This window comes from Olea europaea, chromosome 15 (genome assembly GCF_002742605.1).
Source record: "Olea europaea var. sylvestris chromosome 15, O_europaea_v1, whole genome shotgun sequence".
Lineage (NCBI taxonomy): Eukaryota > Viridiplantae > Streptophyta > Magnoliopsida > Lamiales > Oleaceae > Olea > Olea europaea.
Window position 1 is genome coordinate 14,585,985 of NC_036251.1, and position 22,201 is coordinate 14,608,185.

Genomic DNA, 22,201 nt, shown 5'->3' on the forward strand with positions numbered 1-22,201 from the left:
ATTAAAATTTGATAATCTGTGACTATAAAATTTTTGATTTGTGACCTGAAATAACTTGTGACTTACAAAATTTGTTCTGTGACCTTGAAATAATCTGTGACTAATTAATTTGACGATATGTGACCAGTAAATAAATCTGTGACCCATAAATATGAACTTGTGACCATTAATCATGTAACTATGACTTTATTATCTTTAATTAATAAATATTTTTAATTAACTAAATATAAACCTGAATTTTGAAATTTCAAATTATTTATCTTATTTTTCAATTGATGTAAACAATACACCTGAAATATAAATTTTTCCCATATATGTTTACCCTTCCAAAGACTGGTGGTACCTTGTGGCCCAAACGCATTTGCCAAACTTTTAATGTATAAACCACACAAAAGTTTCGAAGATTTTTTTATGTGGGACGAATTTTAACAATTTTCAATTAAATCAAATTCTTCTCTTATTTAAAGTATCGAGTAGGTAGCTTTGAAATCAAATATCTCATTCAATTTTAAATGATTTCCGATAAATAAATATATTACATTAATCACTTACTAAATAGAGCGTAAATATGCTTGATCCTACGATAACATGGGAGTAAAGAGTCCAAAAAATAGACTCGAACTTGACCCATTTCACAATTTATTTTTTAAACCATTTACAACAAAACCAAAGAAACTCATTGTTCGTTAGCAGCCAATCAAAGACAATTTTGCAAGGAACTTTGATCAATTATTTCAAACGCATTTAATTATTATTATTTTTTTTATTTTTTGCCCTTTTGGCGTGACACACTACTAAAGCCTGGTCGAGATTTAGGTTTCCGTCAAGACGGGGTGGTGCGAGCGTTAGTAGTACCTCTACCATGTTTATTTTAATATTTCAATGGCCAAACACTTGTTGCATAGCTATTCTGAATAATCCCATGAACTACATATACTCGTAGGAATCAATGAGTATAATTCTCTCTCTCAATTACAGCTGATTAATTCAGTATACAAATGTTTCTAAGAAAATTAAATCTGATGAAGATGGAATACATGTGGCACAGCTAGTGATAGATGGAGAACAACGATTAACACTCTCTTGAGGGAAAATAATCATCGTCTACGTTCCACTAAAAATGGTTTGAATGTCATCAACACTCCGACTACCTCAATTATATTCAAGATGAAGAACACAATTTGGTTTCCTGCATGTAATCAACACTTCTAATTAGCTTTCAACCAAACAGGATAAGGAAAATTCACAATATAATTAGTTTAACAAAGCATTGTGTAAGTATATGCAGGACGTGCAAGTAGAAGAACCAAGCTGCCAGAGTTTAAAAATATTTTCAATCGTCATTCCGATATAAACTAATGCACATATTCTTTAATAATCAATGTTAAATATGCAGTTGATATAAGCAAACACTATTAAACTTGATGGTCTAGCCATTGCTTATACTTCCACACACAAACTAGTGTTCTACTAAACTTTTCGATGCACTACACAATTCAATGCACAATTTTTATAGCAACGACAATAGTCTCACCCAAAAAATTGATTATTCTAAAGAAAGTTTTGGACTAGATATATACTTCGAGCCTTCCTTAAGTGATGAACTCCCAATATTTAAAGAGACACTCTTGGGACTGTTAACTCTGTCTACCTAATTCAGAAAAGAGTACGGAGCAATTATTGGTAGTGTTCACATTTGACAGCACCTAGGATCTTCCCAACATTGAACCTTCTTTACCTTTTTGTTTACCCACCCGCCTTCCCATGTTCAATCCCGAAGGCTCCTAGCTCATCTACATTTGTAGCTCAAGTAAGCTGCAATGAACTCTCTACTTGTCCTCTCAAAGTAAAATCTCAGATGCTCAATTATAAAATGCTAGTCATATCTCTGTTTTGGAATCAGAACGACATATTTAACGTAGGTGGATAACTGTGCAATAACTTTGGTTTGGAGCATTCCTTGAGGATGAATTTCAGGCACTATAATTTTGGTTGATCATGGATGAACCATGTTTGAATAGATGAACCTTTGTAGGAAGGGAAAAAGGTGAGAGTGGTTTTATCTTGAAGGAGATGAATATTTGGATTTTCCAAGTAAACAGATGGGTGGACATGAGAATGAAGTTTACAGGAAGTTCATGAATATAATGAAGGATGATCAAGAAAATGTGGAGCTTGAGTATTTTGATGCAATTCCTCATGTAATAGGATCATTGTTAGTAGACAATCAAAGTAGAGTTGTAATCGACTTAGAGCATGTTAGGCAAGTTGTATAAGCAGATTTTAAAGCTTAGTTAAACATATCCTTATTTTGCTTGTTATTAGGATTCTATTATTCTTAGTTTTCTTCTTTTGTTGATTAGTAGGATTTCTAGTTTCTTGTCCTTTTAGGGGATGATTATGGTATAGTTTATTAAAATTAGAGGATTACCTCTATTTTTTCAAGGCGAGAAGGCTAGGCATGTTTTCTACTTAACCAATTCTATTAGTCAATTTATATTATCAAGATCCTTAAATTTCCCGTCTCAAAATCCAAATCTTAACAGTGGTTCAAATGAGGAGGACCATATGTCATTCAAGATGAAGAGGACATTGCTAACCCCAACGTCAAAATAAAATCAGAAAAGCCCACACAAGTTGAAAATCAGGGACTTCCCGATTCCAAACACGTGGAAGTTGGCAATGACAATGAGCATGAGAATCATAAACAAATTTATTTAATTGCAATCAACGACCCCTAGCCAAAGCTGGAGCTGAATCACAGATGAGCCAAAGGTTTCGTTTGTCTAGTTCAGGAGAAAGATCTTGTCCAGCCTTCCTACAGCATTGGTGATGTCAATGCCAAAGAATCGAATCGAACACAGGAAATAAAGAGGGAAAGAACCTGGATCCATATAAAGAGTGTACAAGTTCAAGGTATTCGAATCCAAGACCTCACACGTTCCATTCTGGATAGAATTATCCATGCTTGTCCTACGTAGGTCTTGTTTATACACAGAAAATTGAAATATGTATGCTGAAGAGGTCAACTTAAAGCCAATGTGATGAGGACATCATCTATTTTATTTCTAGTTGGACTTTTTCTGTTTTGTAGGCTTTATTTTTGTTTTGGATTCTTATTTATGTAATTAGGCTTATATGGACCCAAGCCCGTATTGCCATGTAATTTCATTTAGTTGATGATTGAATAAAACTTTTGGTGGCTTGTGGCGAATTTCTCTCTTCCTACTTTCTTCTATTTCTTCAATATCTTCTATTGATTCTTCTATCGTTCTTCCTATAATCTCTTCTTTTTAGATCTGTTTCCTCTCTACTAATTGTGTAAACTAATCCTGCATCACAATGTTTTGATAATCGCCAGCCTGACAGAAGAGTTATAGCCTAAAAGACTCATCTTAGAAAAGCTGGATGAAATCTGGTGAACCGGTCTATTCAACAAGGATAATCGGCTATTATTGTATTTGTAATTAATTAATTGTTTTGACTCCTAGCTTGACCCGATTAACTCTTTGACCCTTCACATTTTGTGGTTCAGACAACTTAAACCACAATATTATTATTCATGATATGAAATCTGACAAAAAGGATAGTCAAATAACTAAAGAAATGAATAATTTATCTACATGCATCAAGGCATAATATCACTACCTGGAAGGAAGCCAGCATCCTGACGCTTCTCTGCCCAGGAAAAACTGCATTAATTGTAAAAACAAAGATAGATTAGCATGTAAAATTTCGTATCTTGTGTAGACTACAAACAACACAGTCGCAGTTAGCACGATAATTTCTAGATTGATGGACGTAGGAGGTTGTCTGTTGATCTGGTATGCATACCAGTCTCAGGAGATGCCACAGTTCTTACAATTCTCCATCTATTATAATAACATTAAGTGTACTTTATCTTAGGGTCTTGGACAATAATTTTGTATTACTATAAATTAGAGGATCTGGTTCCAAAGAGAATCGAACCAAACTAAGTACCAATGGATATCTTAAAAATGGAACCACTACTTTCGTCTCTAAGAATGGAACTGGGTCAAACCATCATTTCAACAAGGATAATCGGCTATTATTGTATTTGTAATTAATTAATTGTTTTGACTCCTAGCTTGACCCGATTAACTCTTTGACCCTTCACATTTTGTGGTTCAGACAACTTAAACCACAATATTATTATTCATGATATGAAATCTGACAAAAAGAATAGTCAAATAACTAAAGAAATGAATAATTTATCTACATGCATCAAGGCATAATATCACTACCTGGAAGGAAGCCAGCATCCTGACGCTTCTCTGCCCAGGAAAAACTGCATTAATTGTAAAAACAAAGATAGATTAGCATGTAAAATTTCTTATCTTGTGTAGACTACAAACAACACAGTCGCAGTTAGCACGATAATTTCTAGATTGATGGACGTAGGAGGTTGTCTGTTGATCTGGTATGCATACCAGTCTCAGGAGATGCCACAGTTCTTACAATTCTCCATCTATTATAATAACATTAAGTGTACTTTATCTTAGGGTCTTGGACAATAATTTTGTATTACTATAAATTAGAGGATCTGGTTCCAAAGAGAATCGAACCAAACTAAGTACCAATGGATATCTTAAAAATGGAACCACTACTTTCGTCTCTAAGAATGGAACTGGGTCAAACCATCATGTTCGGTCCAATTCGATTCCTTCAATTGAAGTTCTCAAATTCGCCAACCGATGCTAGTGGAATATCTATGTTCTCCAACATCTCTTCATTAAAAATGATTTACGTTAATGCTAAATGCAAAATTACATATATGGTACATTTGTGTGATAGTTTATATATAACACCATAATGAACCCCGGGCTCAAGTTTATCAGCTGATATACTAGGGAAGTTCGCAAGAAAATAGTAATAAAAAATAAAAATTCCATGTTAATCCGGGCTTTTGGTTCTTGGTATTAGAATCGAGAATAGGATCCAAACTACCCAATTCTCGATTATAATACCCAGAACGATAAGAAATTGAGTAGAATCTGACCATACCGGCACTTCTGGTCCAGTTTTGGTTTAGTCCAACAGTTTCGTTAACTTTTGCCCACCCCCATAAATGAATCACCACGAGAAGGTCAGACTATACGATTCTTTGTTTCAAATCAACCATAACTCAAAGATGTTGATAGATGAAGCAAAGTGGCAAAGGCAACTTACAGTGCTCCTCCTCCTGCTGGACCTGCTGCTTTAAAAAGTGACATCAAGGTCATGGCAATACCATTTGCAGCTCCTCTTTGGTGCTGTTCCTGTATGTGTAATGTCAGAGAAATCCATTAACGTATGTATGTAAAATAAGTACATAATTGTGTCGAGCTAGATAGGGAAAAAAGCTTTGTAAGATCAATCCAAGAGAAACTTACCACGGCCCTATTTTGCAATATGAACAAACCCGTTACAATGGAGATCTGAAGAAAATGAAGAGTAGGTAATGTTCAGACTTGAAATAGCAATAAGAGTTTCTTATCTAAAATTTATGCTTCCATAAAACTTAATTAGATGAGTATACCAATGAATACACTCAACATTGGCATGCACTTCTAGTTTTACACATACATCTATAGTTTTTTTATAGATCTCGGAATTGTGTAAATTTATCATCAACTATTAGGCTCTCTACTAGTAAAATGAGTATTCAAGGAGATAACAATTAATTCCAGCAGCTGCGTATTAACTTGTTTCTTATTGTGACTTGTGTTCAGAACATAAAGAAGCACTCACCCAATGTAAGTGAGGAATTGAGATGTAAGTTACATAAAAAATTGCCTTCAACTCTCTATCAAAGATTTAATTTGATTTTACAGCTCACAAAGAACCTGGTTCTGAGTATATAAGTCAAATCAATCATCAAAATTTACGTGTGTAGGAGTATACCAAGATCAGCGAAGTGTTTTAGAAAAAGCTAATATGGTTATAGAATTTTTTAACAGCTATCCATGGGCCACGTTGTTTTGATTCTTATACATCAAGGGAACAATAATCTAGAAGGATTATTCATCTTCCGCACTTTATTTTACAATTTTTGTGGTTTCCCATTTTTGAGAGATCATTAAAGTACTGGTTCCAGATTTCAGATTCAGAAATTGTATATATGCTGAGGTTGATTTTTCTTCAAATAAGGCCTTTTCATGTGTTGTGTTGCAAAATTTTTCATATTACCACAGTTCTCAAGATTTCTTCTATTTGGTAAAAAGGATGAAGATTTGCTACCACTATTAGCAGGAGCAATGACCTTTTCACCACATAAAGAGTACCTAGAACCTGTACAGTGTATGGCTGTAGCGTGTTTATATAGGGCTAATAATAACATTAGGGATTTAGTGGGGGGTGATATCCCTTGTCACAAAAGTATTCGATAATTGTTTTGCTTTTAGATGGATGCACCTCAAGTGATGTCAATTTTTTGGCATTGGTAAAATAAATGAGAAATTGGAATCTATGTGATTTATCAAATATATCACAAGCTATCAAACCTATGAATCTATTTTATTGGTGAATACTTCTGCATCTGCAGATAATGCAGAAATAGTAGTTCGCATTGAAAGGAGATCAAAATCAATATCACTAAATCGTTGTCATCACACATATAAGATGGCTCAAGATTCTACAGTAATTGTGTTTTAGTTGTTAATACCATTATATTTCATACAATGTACGTTCTCTTTTAGTTTTAATCCTGGATTTCCAGCAATAGCATGCACGGTGCACCTACTTCTGACATCTTCTTTTATGATGTATTATGTAGTTCCACATGAAAACTAAAACGATGACTGCCATTCTTGACTTTATGAATGGAAACAAACTAGATGAGCGATCAAGTGTTGAAATCAACAAATCACTTACGGATAGAACATTCTTCACCAGTGATGCACAATTTAATAATATTGATAGAGCAATTCCAGATAGCATGCCAATATAGTGATAACTTGTCAGTAATGGTATTGACACAATCTGCAAGCAGCAAAGAATGTAAACAACATTAGTCAAATTAGCAATAAAACTGGAAGTTGCATCTTTAAATAAACATATTGCTGATTCTTGATAAATATATCTAGCAAGATTCTAGTGCTTACTCCTGCAATTCGAGAGACCATGATAGGTCCAATAATTCTCTCCACAAGTGGATATAAAGAGGACTGGAAGACTAAAAGGCCAACACCTGAAAATTTACAAGCCGTCAGCATACTAGGGTGTTCTCTTAATTGTTATTAATATATGAAACTGAAGCATTAGGATACTTTGATGTTTCATTTTAGCTTGACCAAAAATAAGTAAAATTACCTAGAAATATCGTAAATTTAAGTGACACATGCTCTTCAAATGTCAAAATTATATGTGCTATTTATGTCCTTTCCACCTGATTTTAATACTCATAGCACAATAGTGTGGATCATAGCATCAATGAATTAAAGAGAGTGATTAAAACTACCATCATCTAAAAGAGAAACATTTCCACCGACAGAGCATTGCGACTTATTTTATTCGTCAATGCACACTCCCCTTTTAACAAGACAGATAATGAATATTGAACGGAGATTGAAACACAAAGTTTTTGTCTCTCTCATACTACGTAAAACTATCCCATTACATGAAAGCTTAAACATTTGGAGAGGGTAGGATTTATTTGTTTTAAAATTCATTTGAAAGTTAAACTATTGATCTATATATGGTCGTACCCCCAACATATTTAATTTATATTTCTTATAATATTGATTCCAGGAGTTCCCTTAACTGGAAGGGTTCAATAATTATCAAACACATCATTAAGTATTTTATGTACTTCATAAATCCGTAATGCAGCACTTTTCTAATATCAAACTGATAGTTAAGGTCCATCAACCTGTATACTTCAGACTAGTTCCAGCATTCTCAGATCAAAGAGAATACATATTTTCCATTCTCAATTGTCTTCATAATGCCTGTTTACATTCAACAGCTTACATTACCCAAATAATAACAATGTGCATCATTCTCAACTCCAAAAGTAACAAATCATACCTAAGAAATCAAGCGAAATGTCACAATATTTGGTCATCTTCTGACTAGTGTGCATATAATACTTGCAAAGCAAAAGATGATGAAGGTAAGCGAAATGTCACAATATTGCACCAAGTTACTCCGGTCATCATTTAGAGTTTTTAAAGGAGTGCAAAAGTTTCGTTCTTACAATAATTTTTACCACGCGGATACCCCTTGTTTTATGTACCTAATAGAGGGTTTTGAACTTAAGATTGCAAATGAAAGGGAGTTTTATAAAATGCCATCAACATGTAGAACCATGACTTAACAAACAAAAATATGATAGGTGTGCCTACTTACATGCAAGTAAATAGTTTTAAGTTGGATACTTAAAAATTGACATGGAGCAGGAACATTTAGACATATTAATCAAATCTTCTTCCAGATCCTGTGGTACCATCTATTATGCTAATCTTCTACATGTGTTATATATATATATATATAGTTATATATATATACACACACACACACATACATACACACACACACATCAGTTATATTGGATTCTGTTTCCTATACCTACTAAAACATTTTTACAAATTCTTAAAGAACAAGGGACGAAATACAATAGAATTAACACAAAATGTAATAGCACTTAAACCTGAAATTGCAAGAACTACACCAACATCCTGAGTTGAATAACTTAATCCTCCAAGCCTTCTGGGACTCACTGCCCATAATGAGAATATCTGTTGAAGCAAATAGGACTGATGTGAGATGGCCATAAACACAAGAGAGTCGAGGAACAAAATAATCATCAAAAAGCAGTCTATGATTTATTACCTGGAAAACCTAAATATACTTTCAATATAAGACAACCCATAGCATCAATTAGGTTTAATATGAAAACTATTTCTTATCTTCATGTCTACATGATATGATTGTTTAACTAATATTACTTATATGATGTTTATTACTTATTTTTATTGATGTGCTAAGTAGTTAACCAAATGTTAGAAATTATGCATCATTAATACCATTGAAAAATTAGCTACTACTGAAATACAAACGAACCAGTCAATATCAGTAACAAATATCTAGACGTAGGCCACAACACAAGCAAACTAAGACCACTCAAATGTTATATTTACTTTACCTCAGTGTAAGCCATATCATGAAGGGAGAAAACACAGTACACTATTATGGATGACATCAGGGGCCAGTTCTTGAAGAGGCTATATTTAGAAGTTGTTTCACTTCCTTCCTTCAGGTCCACCTTATCAGTAGACCTGGGAGATGCAGACTCTAGAACATCGTATGAAATTTGAGATGATATCTTCTCTGAGTTGTGTGTATGCAAACTTTCCTGCAGTTCACAGAGTATAATCAATATCTTCATACAAAAACTCAGTTCAAGAAGGTATCAAGGAACAATGCAGTGATAACACAAATGTAATAACTTGTAAGTGGGGAAGATAGATAGAAGACGTGATATATTTTCATAGAACCACAAGCATGACTTTATTTTAGTTTGATGTTGGCATCCTCATGTTACACTCGTCCCCTTTTTCTTTCCCTAATGAACATGGAATGCAACTTCAAGAAATCATTTTGGAATATTTTTGGTTTGATTTATTAATATTAAAACATCCAATGTTCTATGCATCGGACATTCTCATGAAAAAGAACTCAACTATTTGGGTGAGAATGCAAAGAAAATAAGTGAAATAAATTTGATATTGTGATGCTAAATTGAATGAGAAGTCTAACATGAAGAAGAACAAATAGAAGAAACATACCGGGATCCAAAAGCAAGCAATAGCGACAGGCAATGCAAGGAGTGATATAATCAGGCAGGGCAAGAAATATGGGAATCTGCACAAAGGTTCATGTGTTAGAGGTAACAATAGCAGAATTTTACGATGATTATGCAAAATGCTAATGCAAGAAGAAACATTACCTTCCAAATATGGAATTTGACGAAAATATTGCAGGAAATTTCTCTGCAGGCTTAGTACAAAAAGTAAAAGTAAGAACTGAGAAATAAATCAAAAGTTACATGAAATGAAAATGAAAATTTCTTTTCTCCTTTTGAATCCCTTAGAAGTGGAAATTACACGAAGTGACAAAGGTCTATCGCAATTTATAAGACAATTAGCCCTAATCTTTAGATCGCTACTTGGTTAGTCTTATTTTAAGATAACGTTCCTTGAAAAGAAATCCAAAGAAGAACAAGGGGAAAAGAATGCTAGCAAAATTATGCCAATAGTACTACTGACAAACACCATTGATCCATATTTTGCACCTGAAATGTTGATAAAAATTATAAAAAGGTATTCATTCATTACTAGACTGAAATTTCAATTCATCCATGATCCTTTCTGTTTCTACAGTGGTGTTTGTCATTTATAGTCTCCATGTATTTGAACTTCTATTTTTGCTTTTTGGAAAAAGATATAACTTGTTCTCAAGGTGGGAAAAGGAAGAAGGGATTGGTTACGATTACTTCTAATGTAACTTGTAATCTTTATTTGATTATACGGAGTTCTATAGAACTTTCCATTGTTTTGTTAGTTGAACTATCCCCTAGCTAGAATGTATAGTATGAACTGCTGACATTGATAGCATGGCAGAGAAAACTCTGCATAAACAAAGCTAAATGATTGTTTCGCTGTGTTTTATATACAATAAATAATGAGGGAATAATATATATAAGTACCTGAGCAAGAAATCCTCCTAAAGCTGGACCAATGATTAATCCTGTGCCCCATGCTGTACTAACCTGAAATAAAGGAAAATAAGCTTTTCAGAACCTTCTTAATAACATACCCTAAAAATAATATATTCTAATGGTATGCAATCTTAAAATTCATCCAAATATATATTTAAGGCAAACTGTGCAAGATAAATGTGATTTTTTAAGATAGAGGATCAAAGACAACAGCAGTGAAAATTTTGATCTAGGGAAGTAAATGACACAGAACCTGTGAAATGACCAAGAGGAACAAATTATTTAATTATAAAAAAGCCAGGCTGAGAACTAGGGAGTAAGGAAAAAAGTGACTGACATGTATTGTAGTTCATTAAGATGAGGACAGATCCTGTATCTATTTCTTAACTTACTACTCTTTCGGACAGCTAATTGTCTATTTTTGAATTATTTTTTTTTCCTGAATAGATCATAATATTTCCATCAACTATACATCTACCTTAAGTTTTTGATATATTTTCCTCTTGGAAAGTCTCTGTAAGGATAAATCATCATATTGCTAAGACTGAAGAAATTAAAGCATTTATACTGATATGAAATGGCAAGAGTAGATAGCTAGAAGCTGCCTTTTCAGCAGTGATATAGTGGCATAGCATCAAGTATTCCACATTGCAGCGAAGAAGCTAAAGCGTTCATAATGATATTATGTCTTCTTTTTTCTGAAAGGTGATATTATGTCTTTTTCTACTTGTTGATGCTTAAGTCAGCAATGAATCTGGGCTTTAAACCATCTAAGTAAATATTTCTAGTCCACCCAAATTTGAGTGAAATATGTAGACACATGTTTTTCTGCATATCTTCAGTGTGCATAGTCTAAGATACCATATTAAGCCCCTGTTTGACAGGGATTAAAAGTATATTTTGATAAAAGTTAATGAAATGTGTGGTTAAAAAGTTGTGGTCCCATAAAATATGTAATTAAAATTAATTGTTGACTTTGACTTAAACTAAAATCTAGATTTTAATTTTCACCAAACAGGGGCTAAGTCCCTTCATGATAGCCAATTTCTCAAAAGTTATCAAACAAAGTTTTGTAAAGATATAAACATAATATGTTTAATACAAATGACTAGATATAAGCATAATATGTTTAATACAAATGCTCACCGCTGAAAGTCCTAAAGATTGGTGCTCTTCCCGGACTAGTTCACATGCATATGCCTGGTCAGGTAAAAATGCTAAAAATCAATGTGCCAAAGTTTTCCAGAAAATAAAAATTGTAAACGAGTTACTATTGATGAAATATACTTTGTAGGATACTGCACTATATATTAATTTTATTCAAGATGCTTGCAAAATGATTACAGAATACCTTTATTGGTCCTAATAAACCATTCAAACTCCCAAGAAGAAACCTCATGGAGATGGCCATCCAAAAGTTTGTGCTGAGTCCAAAGAGAGTGTTGAAAATAACCCTGAAGATGACAATGCTCCAATGATTAGCACAGAAGTGACCAATAACAAGTCCTGTGACATTCAGAATAAGAATATTTATAAGAGCAAAAAATGCATAAGTGATCACTAACACTGCGGCACAGCCTATAATTATCACTGGTTTTCGACCAAATTTATCAGCAATGGCTCCCCAGATAACAGATGTCAAAGCTCTTCCAAGCATGTATGAAGAACCTTCATGAATTTGTAACTTAATCTTGAGTACAATGATAAGTTGATTAGTATTAATATCAACATTATAGCAAATGAACATAACTTGAATACCTATATAACCAGCATAGTAACCGATATCTTCTTCTCGTTTTGCAACATGAAAATCCCTTATCTGCAATAAAAGTTAGTTTCAATATTACAAAAACAATCAAATACCAAGCATAAATACCCACACACGTCCTTGCTTCATTCTTTTCCCTGATTATGATGTTAGGATTAAACTACTTGAAAGCTGGACAACTATTCAAGATTGTGAAAACCCCAATTTTGAACTACAACATACATATGAGAACTTCTTGTTACTAGTGAAGGATAAGTTGGGTGGTTTATAACTTGGCACTGCTTTAACGGGTAAATCTCAAGAATTGGAATCAAAAGCAAGAAGACATATATCCCATGGTGGTACTTGTGCACCAAATATCCTTCTATGGAGATACTCTGTTTTGTTGTTTAGTCCTTCCAGAAAGTATTTTGTTTAGAACCTAACCAGAAAGTATTTTGTTTAGAACCTAGCCAAGTATTCTGAGCTCCCTTTCAATCTGGAAACAACTTAATTGAAAAAAAAGAGCCACTCTACTTTCTAATATTCTTGGGGCCTGTTCTATTTAGAGATTCAGAGAAATTATAGCACAAAAACTAAGTTGACCATTAGATGAGTTTATCAAGTGCTGGAGCTGGTTTGGACTTTGCATTTGAGTTTTAAAATCAAGGTCGGATCTGTTCTGGAAACGACGAAACGTAAATACTGCTCGTTCTTCTTGTCATTATCAGAAACAGCATTAGATGATAAAGTTAGATTTAAACATAGTAATATGTTAACTTCGAATAGATTACTCAAACACCTACGTACAAAGAAGAGAACAATTTCCTCTATTAATTCTGTTTTACATATCTCAAAGTCCATAGTAAAGATCAGAGCAATGACAAAGTAAATCCAAAAGATTTAAGCACTTACCATGAAATAAAGGAATGGAAAGAGAGATGATATTGTCAAAGCTGTAAAGGTACAGACAAAAAAGGGAAAACATGATAGAGAATCAGCGTCAATTATCACTGTTGCTTGTAGAAGTGGAGTTAACAAAAAGGTATACAACAGGAAATGTAGAACACCAGATTATGACTAATAAACTAATAATAATAAATAAATAAATAAATAAATAAAAAGCTGGTGATTGTAAATGCAAAGATGTAACTTAGTGCTGTTACAGTAATCTTCGGCCCAGGAAAACGACTGACTGAAACACTCAGCTATCGTGTCATTCAAAAATACTTGCATTATATATAATTGAAAAAAAAAATAAAAGTCACTGCAAGCTAAGAAAAAAATTGTGCTTGTGTAGAAAGAACGTGTTTCCAAAACTAATCAATACTGCAAAGAAAATTTACCCATTACTTGTTCTTGAATGTTATTCTATTCTATTTCAGAGATTAAAAATGAAGATCATCAATTCTATGATATAATAGTTTCCTAGGGTATAAAAACTGAACTTCTGACCAAATCTGTCATATTTTATCAAATTTTACATTCTTCTGAAAACCCTCTAGTATATCTACCAATCCCAAAATTTATCAAATTTCTTTCATCTCAATCCTAACCTCCAAACCATGTATAATCACACTAAAAAGGAAAAGGAAAAGAAAAAGCAGCATTGGCATTTTAGAAGAATCAAAGCTTGAACCTGTTGCAAGCACAATTATCCATATAATAAGGACTTGCTTGATGGGCAGACCGCGCTGCAATTCCTTCTGCCGATCCAACTTACATCCCGGGCAGTTCTCATAATAATCCTCCTTCAACAGGCTCTCCAGTACAGCATGCTCTTGCTTATCCATTTGATCTTGCCAGACACCAACTCCAGAGCCTGCCTCTATTTCTTTCTTATCAACAATAAAAACACGAGTTTAAATACACTGCAATTTGACCGTGCCTCTACATCAGTGCATACGTAGGAGTATTTTTTTATTTTTTTTTTGGGCACGAGCCAAAAACTCAGCAATTTCTTGCAGGTATCTCTGATCTAAGCCACACACATATTTTATTTCGTAAATGTCGGACTTGGACCACGACTATGTTCTACAAAAATCATCAAATTTGGACAATGATTAATTGCACATGGACTGCATTCTGATTTCATATTAATTTTGGGGAAGAGAAGATTGAATTGATTTTGCAACATGGAAGGACACAATAAAGTCGAACATTAAACAATAATTCAGGCATTAATCATAAAATACGCAGAAATATCCAAATCTCAGGTTAAATACATGGATAGTTTTGTGATTTAGCTCAAACACATTCTTTATTAAAATAATATTACATATAAATTAAAAAAAAATTCTTATTTTTCAACCACACACTTCACATCAAGTTACTATTTTAAAATACATTTTTACGTAAAAATGCCTTTCAAACACTCCCTAAATTTTGTGAAAAATGGACTTTTTTTTCTTTGGAATAATACGTGATTGAAAATAAATTTGAAAAAAAATAAATACTAAAAAAATTCTATGGAATAAATAAAATGGATAAATTCCACAATACCCGTGGGCACTTGTCTTTTTTTTTAAGCCTTTGTTTGGACTTCATTAAACCCTTATTTGATCTTTATTATTTCCAAAATATGTTTTTCTTTTTTCTTTTCAATCACACATTCATTTATAAAAACTCAATTTTTTAACCGTATATGCTCTATCAATCTACTATTTCAAAATATATTTTTATATTAAAATAGGGCTAAAACAAGCTCTAAAATCAATTTTTGGAAAAAAAAAATATATATATATATATACATCTTTGAGCCTCATTTTTTTGCTCAAAATGTGTTTTGTAATAGTATTTTAATAGAGAATGTATAGTTAAAAAATAAAGAAAAATTTTAGACTTGCATGTAATATTATTTTATTGAAAAATATAGGTTGAAATAATAGAAAGATATATTTTAAAAATAATGGAAATCAAACAAGGTAAACTTTTATAAGTTTTTCTATTATTATTTATATATTATTTTTATTTTTATTTTTTGATTTTGAAATCGAAACCAATATCAAGTATAACAAATTTTGCCCCTGTTTGTGTCCTAATTTTGGTATGAAATATATTTTGAGTAATAAATTTTTCGAAAATGTGTATTTAAAAAATAAAAAAAAAATATGTATAAATTTATTTTATCAAAGATTGTATGATTGGAAATAAGTTTTTGGAAAATGGAGCCAAATATTTTTAGGGGGTATTTGGGAGACATTTTTATATAAAAATGAATTTTTGAATAGTAAATTGATGGTAAATGTGTGGTTGAAAAATAAGTAAAAAATTTTTATTTACGTGTAATATTATTTTAATAAAGAACGTGTGATTGAAAAGAAGAGAGAGAAAAATATATTTTAAAAAAAATTGGTACCAAACAGGGTCTTGGTTGGATGGCAACGACGTGAACGGCTGTCGGTAAGCGGATCGTTGAAGCTGGTTTTTTCTGATTTGTTGGTCCACTTGCAACTTTTATTATTATTATATTTAATTTAATTTTCGAAACTGACAACTTAGCACCACATCATGTGAATCCCCCCAGTTCACGTGTCATCATAATATGCACTCTCAATAAAGAAACAAGATTATATAATTGAAACGTGAAAATAAAGAAAGTCGGTCCAATGAGATGGAGGGAGTATTAATGATTCATAATTCCCGATAATAGGTCCTTTCTCGACCACTCTTCTCTTGAGAGTTCGTGTTACTCACTTCATGAAATCATCAACTTTTCAATCATGCATTCTATTAACTTTTATCAAAATTTAGTAAATCATACAAGAGAGAATCACTCAACTAAAATTTGCCTATTTCAAATCTCTAGAATAATTTCATACTTTGTATGTAATATGTTAACAGTTCTGCTATAGTTATAGTTTTCTTGACTTAACAACACTTAAAGCAATTAGTGATCTTAATTTTAACATCTCACACAATATCAAGGAAGACGTGCATTTACAAATAGCTTAATGCCTTAATCCACGTTAATGTCTTTTCATTCTGATTAAAAGTAAAATAAAATAATAATAATAATAGTATACTAAGGTGTGAAGGATGTATTTGATGTCGACGAAAACAATATAATGGTGTTGTACTTGAATTGAAACAAAGAGACGTGTCTCGAAAGGTTGTCCATTTAAAATCATTTACGGCACTATATAATGATAATAATGTGATAGGGGAAAACGACAACGAAATTTGTCTCGGTTCGCTCTTTTTATGTGCAAAACCCCCTTCAAACATTGCATCACACAAGAAATAATTCAGAAATGTGATGATAATACATAGAGTTAATTTCATGAATGGTGACTGAAGTTTGTATAGAATTACAAAATGATTTTTGAAGTATTTTTAAACATTTTAGCGTTGGTCTTTAATGTTTTTTTTTTTTTTTTTCATTTATGCTGTCTCTAAAGTAAATCAATGTTAAAAGGGTTAAAGGCACAAAAATTATCAATTCTCTAGAAACTCCACATTCAAGGTATAGAGTTGTACAGTACTCGTGCAACAGCGCTTACATTAGCTTGTAGCTATTGTATGCATGGTGATGACTGGTCAGAGACCACTGTGTTCGCGTCGGCAGTCCAAGAAAGAGGCGAAGTAGTGGTATCTTTCTTTCCATTACGAACGACACGCTTCGTCGAAATCTGTGTCCATGCGAAAGATTGATTGACATGCACAGGAAGTGGACAGAAAGGCTCAACTGTGGCAAAATCATCCATACAATCAGCCAAAAAAGTTCCAAAAAAGACTAACGTGTTATCAACTAAAATTTTAATGAATTTTAAATGATTATAAATTCTAATGAATTTGGTGGATTTAAATGGATTCTTACAAATTTCATAAGAATTTCATCAAATATGGTGAAATTTCAAAAGATTTATTTATATATATTTTTAAGCTTGAAATCTATCCAAATCTTTTAAAATCCTTTTATTAATAAAATTTTTATAAATTCACTAATTATTAAGGATACCTAAATTTTAAAGGATTTCATTAAAATTTCAATTGGGAACACCTAAATTTTAATGAATTTAATTAAAATCCAATAAAATCTCAATTGAAAATACCTAAATTTAGAATAACTTTTAAAATCCATTGCAATCTCAATTTAGGACATCTCCCGTAGTCTCACGAGATTTTCGTTATTGACTTTTAAGATATCAACAAATTACTCTCACCTACTCAGAGTTTTTCCTTTCTAAACTCTTTGATTCAATGTTCAAACAAAACCAAAAAAGAGAAATGTGTTATGAAAATAGAGAAAAAGATAAGGGAATATAAGAGTCTAGAGTTAAAAATAAGAGTTACAATTGAAATAAAATAGATCTTTTAGACTATATAAATCTTATCTATGTATCGTGATTATATTAAATAATTATCAATAATTATTTCATTATTTTAACACTTCCACTTTGATGATTATTTGTACAATAAATATCTCATTGAAACCTTGTTTGGTAAAAAATTCGATAGGACAGAGATGCCAACAAATAAAAAAAGTACTAATAATTTGGAATAATAAAATGATGCCTTGTTAAAATCTTGTCAAGAAAATCCAGTAGGACAAAACTTAATTGAGGGAAAAGTAAAGCCACTCCACCTGATTTCAATTCTTATATCAAGCGATTCATATCTTGTATATCAATGTTTTCAAAATTACAATTTCTGGTAACGTATGTCTCATATTGTTTTACATAGTTTTCAAATAACATCGTCTTCAGAAGAGATATTTTATCAACCTTTGATAACTGTATTAATATGATGATTTAGAAAACAGCTCTTATTGATCTCTTCAAAAGTCTCATACATATAAGAGTATATCTTTTGAGGATAAATGCCTTATAGGTTAAAAACATCATTGTACAAAGAATATGCCTCATTAAAACCTTATTAGGAAAAATGATGTGAACATGTGTAGTCAATCGCTACCAAACCCACAATCAAGATTGAAATCGTCCCCAAGAAAGCAAAACCAAGGTTTTGGATTAAACTCAACGAACTTGGAACTAAGTAACTCGAATCACCGACGATGTGCGGACCTCTTGATTACGCAAATTAATTGAATAACACCTAATTTTGTAGATCTAACCCAATAGCGCTAATCAAACAACAATTACAATCATATAGATATGCCAACCTTTTGATTGCAAAGAATTAGAGAATCAAAATCCAAGTTTGAACGCCACAAAACTATTAATTTTGATAAGTTTGATTTCGTTTCATCCAGAATAAGAATTGAATCAAAGCTTTCGGAGAGAAAATTCTCTATTTTAATTCATCATGTCAAAAGTTCTAAATACAATGGAAAATATAATCCCTATTTATGCTAAAATCCGAGAATCAAATTAAAATTGGAAAAAAAATCAAAAATAACTTAAATATAGCAAAAGATTAGATTTCTAATCACAATAGGAAACTTGCGAAATTTTTGAAAATTCGGTCCCGAAACTGCCTTATGCGGATCACATCATTCTCTCTCTCTTCAAAAGGATCCGACCTCGAATCTGAACCTTGATCATCCAAATTGTAGCCTTTATCTCCGATCATAGCAAGAACATGAAATGGCTCAGCACCTCTCGGATGTAATTTGGACCTCCTTTGAACTCGAACTCGTCGCCTTCAATTGTAAACCCAAATATCTTCACTTGGATCAAAGTGTGCTTGCTTTGACTGCTTGATCTTGCACGTTTGGAATGCTCTAAGGTAACTCCATCTGATGAATATCCATACATTCTCCTTGCTTTACTTTGCCCACGCACTTGAAACAATGTCACTGTCGATGTTCCAATGTTGCCCCTCAGTTCATCTTCTTCTTCAACTCTCTACATATGAACTTTGACCAATGCCTTTAAAACTCCTTTGTCTCCTTGGGAATCACAAAGTCAATTTCCGATAAATAAGATATCTCCAAGTCAAAATGTTACTGCTGAATTTTATCAACCAATTGATGCTCGATGCTTGACTTGTAAGGGATTCCAATTGAATTAATTTTTGAAATTAAATTTTCGATAACCTGCAAAACAGAATTATCCAAAATAGGGAGGGAATTGTTAGTTATCGCCAACGCCTCCTCAACTCCACTCTCCCTTTCATTTAAGCACACTTTCAACCCTTCTTTCATCTCCAAAGACTGTTCTTCATTTTCACCCCATAACTCCAATTCTATCTTTTCATTTTCACTCTCGGCTTTCTTTTCACTTTCCCGTGACTCTACACCCTTTTTCTCACAATCAACCACCTCACAATTTTCACTTTTACATATTTGCTCCACCATGTGATTAATTTGAGAATTTATCAAGTCACTAATCTCCGCCAATTCCTACTTATAATCCAATCAAACATTCTTGCTTGCCGTCCTACCCACACACCATGCAATACACGTTTTCTTTTCCCTTGGATACTCATCCCCATAACATCTCCTAGGCTTCTCCCCAAATTCCCTTTCTCACCGACCCCTCCTATAATGATTTGGCGCATATCGTATCCTCATAATATGCCTCAACTCATCCCAAGTTTCAATACGTCTCTCACCATAGCTTCGCCTAGATATCATAAACTCATCCCACCAAGTTATTGCATAATCTACGGATGAGCTCACAACCAATTTCAACTCGTTCTTCCTGGAATAATCATAGCGCTCAAACAATACTTCAATCTTTTCTTGCCACACCACATACGCCTCGAGATCATTCCTACCCTTAAATTTTGGAATTGTCATTTTTATACTCCTATCTACACCATATCCAAAATAATTTCTATCCCGTTCTACAAGCCTATCGCCTCTATTTTTCATTCCCCGTAAATCAACCCCAAACATCGCATCATAATCCATGTCACAACCATATACATATGTCTCACAACTTTTCATCCTAGGCTCCAATTTATTCCGTACCCACACATTAGACACCTCAACACATTGATCCCTACAAAATTCATTCAATTTCAAATCCATCCTATATATTGTATCTTCCATATTTCCACGTAATTTCTTAAACCTCTGCACCAACCTTTCAGACATTGATTTGGTTTTCAATTGGGTTGTGTGAAAATTGTGGTTCCAAGACTCAAAAAGGAATTGAACTAGACAACTTTGATTTTGGAAAAAAAATTCGAGAAAGTGGTTCTTGAATTGGAATTTGACCCGACAAAATAAAATTTTGATTCAAGAAATAGCCAGCAATTTTTTTGACACAAAATTTTTTTTGGGTACTGTACGAAATGAATAGTACCGTACAGTAAAAAAAAATATTTTTTTGGAACCTTTGTTTTTTCTCTTTGGATAGAAAATTTAACTACGACACTAACACAACAGATGGAAGTTGATTTGGACTCAAATTGAATCCAAAAATAACTTTTGAAATTTTTTTGGAAATTTTCTGGATTAAAGACTCAAAACTAATGACAGACACCAAGAACACAAAGGCAAATGCGGAAAATAATCAAAGACTCAATATATATATATATATAGGACCTCTTGATTACGCAAATTAATTGATTATCACCCGATTTTGTAGATTTGACCCAATAATGCTAAATCAAACAACCGTCACAATCATATAGATATGCCGACCTTTTGATTACAAAGAATTATAGAATCAAAATCCAAGTTTGAACGCCACAAGACTATTAATCTCAATAAATTCGATTTCGTTCCATCCAGAACAATAATTGAAGCAAAGCTTTCGGAGAGAGAATTCTCTATTTTAATTCATCATGTCAAAAGTTCTAAATACAATAGAAAATATAATCATTATGTATACTAAAACCCTGGAATCTAATTAAAATTGGGAAAAAAAAAAAGAGTCCAAAATAACTTAAATATTGTAAAAGATTAGACTTCTAATCAAAATAGGAAACTTACGAAATTTCTGAAAATTCTATCCCGAAACTGCCTTATGTGGATCACATCAAAAAACCTTGTGGAAAAAATCCTAATGAATGAAAAAAGTTACATTATTCTTTTGAGTATGCTATAAAAGTTGCCTCATTAAAAACCTTGCTAATAAAATCCAATAGGACAAAACCTTGGCCAAGTGAAAAAGAATACATTGCATATTTACTCCCCTCATGATAATATCATTTAAATTATGCTTCAAGCATAATAAATCCTTCAAGATAGTATTAAGTTTCTACGCCATATAAATTAATTATAATCACATTTGTTATATGCATATTAAATTTCATGCATTATCACTCTAACAAAGTAGAGATATGTGATGACATCCACTATATGATAACTTATCGATTTATATAAATCTTCGTGACATATATTATGTAAAGAGTTGTACATTTCATATTACGACTTTACTTTTTTATATTTTTATTTCTCATATATATACACATTTTAATGTTCAGATTGTAGAAATTTCAGGTTTCTCTAGTAAATTCAATTTAATATGATCGCATCATTTTATTTGACCAATTATTACTTCGCTTGATGACAAATTTATTTCGATATCCTTGATACTCACAATATGATGTAGTACATCACCTGCAAAAGTATTGTTAACATTTTTTTTTTCTATTTTTCTATATAATGATATAATTTATTGAGATATCTCAATTTTCAACACAGCATATGCTTGAACCTCTTCTAAGATTTTATAATTTGTTATATCTAAATACTCATCAAAAGTATATGCTTTCTTAATGAGACTATATTTGCTAATTGCCCAATTTTCATTTGAAGATTTTGTATTAGAATTGAATACTATCACGCTTCAGGAATGCCATAACTATATGAAATA

At 32.2% G+C, this 22,201-nt stretch overlaps 1 protein-coding gene across 2 annotated transcripts; it reads right to left on the minus strand.

The window, feature by feature from the left end:
* Positions 1-883: 883 nt before the first annotated feature.
* On the minus strand, positions 884-14,614 carry LOC111410250 (protein ZINC INDUCED FACILITATOR-LIKE 1-like). Of its 2 annotated transcripts, none has more exons than XM_023040515.1 (17): positions 14,107-14,614; positions 13,383-13,423; positions 12,479-12,539; positions 12,286-12,388; positions 12,072-12,174; positions 11,867-11,920; positions 10,709-10,771; positions 9,950-9,999; positions 9,789-9,864; positions 9,146-9,355; positions 8,651-8,738; positions 7,104-7,189; positions 6,874-6,981; positions 5,394-5,438; positions 5,191-5,279; positions 3,649-3,692; positions 884-1,189 (listed from the first exon to the last, which is right to left on the minus strand). In XM_023040515.1, exons 1-17 carry the CDS (start codon positions 14,258-14,260, stop codon positions 1,098-1,100), a joined length of 1,467 nt encoding a protein of 488 aa, XP_022896283.1. In that variant the 5' UTR covers positions 14,261-14,614; the 3' UTR covers positions 884-1,097. The 2 variants fall into 2 exon arrangements, with proteins under 2 accessions (XP_022896283.1, XP_022896282.1); XM_023040514.1 differs by lacking the exon at positions 3,649-3,692 and adding an exon at positions 4,266-4,309.
* Between the last annotated feature and the right edge of the window lie 7,587 nt (positions 14,615-22,201).

Coding starts and splice junctions, on each gene's coding strand:
- LOC111410250 (XM_023040515.1), bottom strand. CDS start 14,260: ATGGATAAGCAAGAGCATGCTGTACTGGAGAGCCTGTTGAAGGAGGAT. Junction 12,389..12,478: donor TTACTATGCTGGTTATATAG/GTATTCAAGTTA, acceptor AAATTCATGAAG/GTTCTTCATACATGCTTGGA. Junction 9,356..9,788: donor TTGCTTGCTTTTGGATCCCG/GTATGTTTCTTC, acceptor TGTGAACTGCAG/GAAAGTTTGCATACACACAA.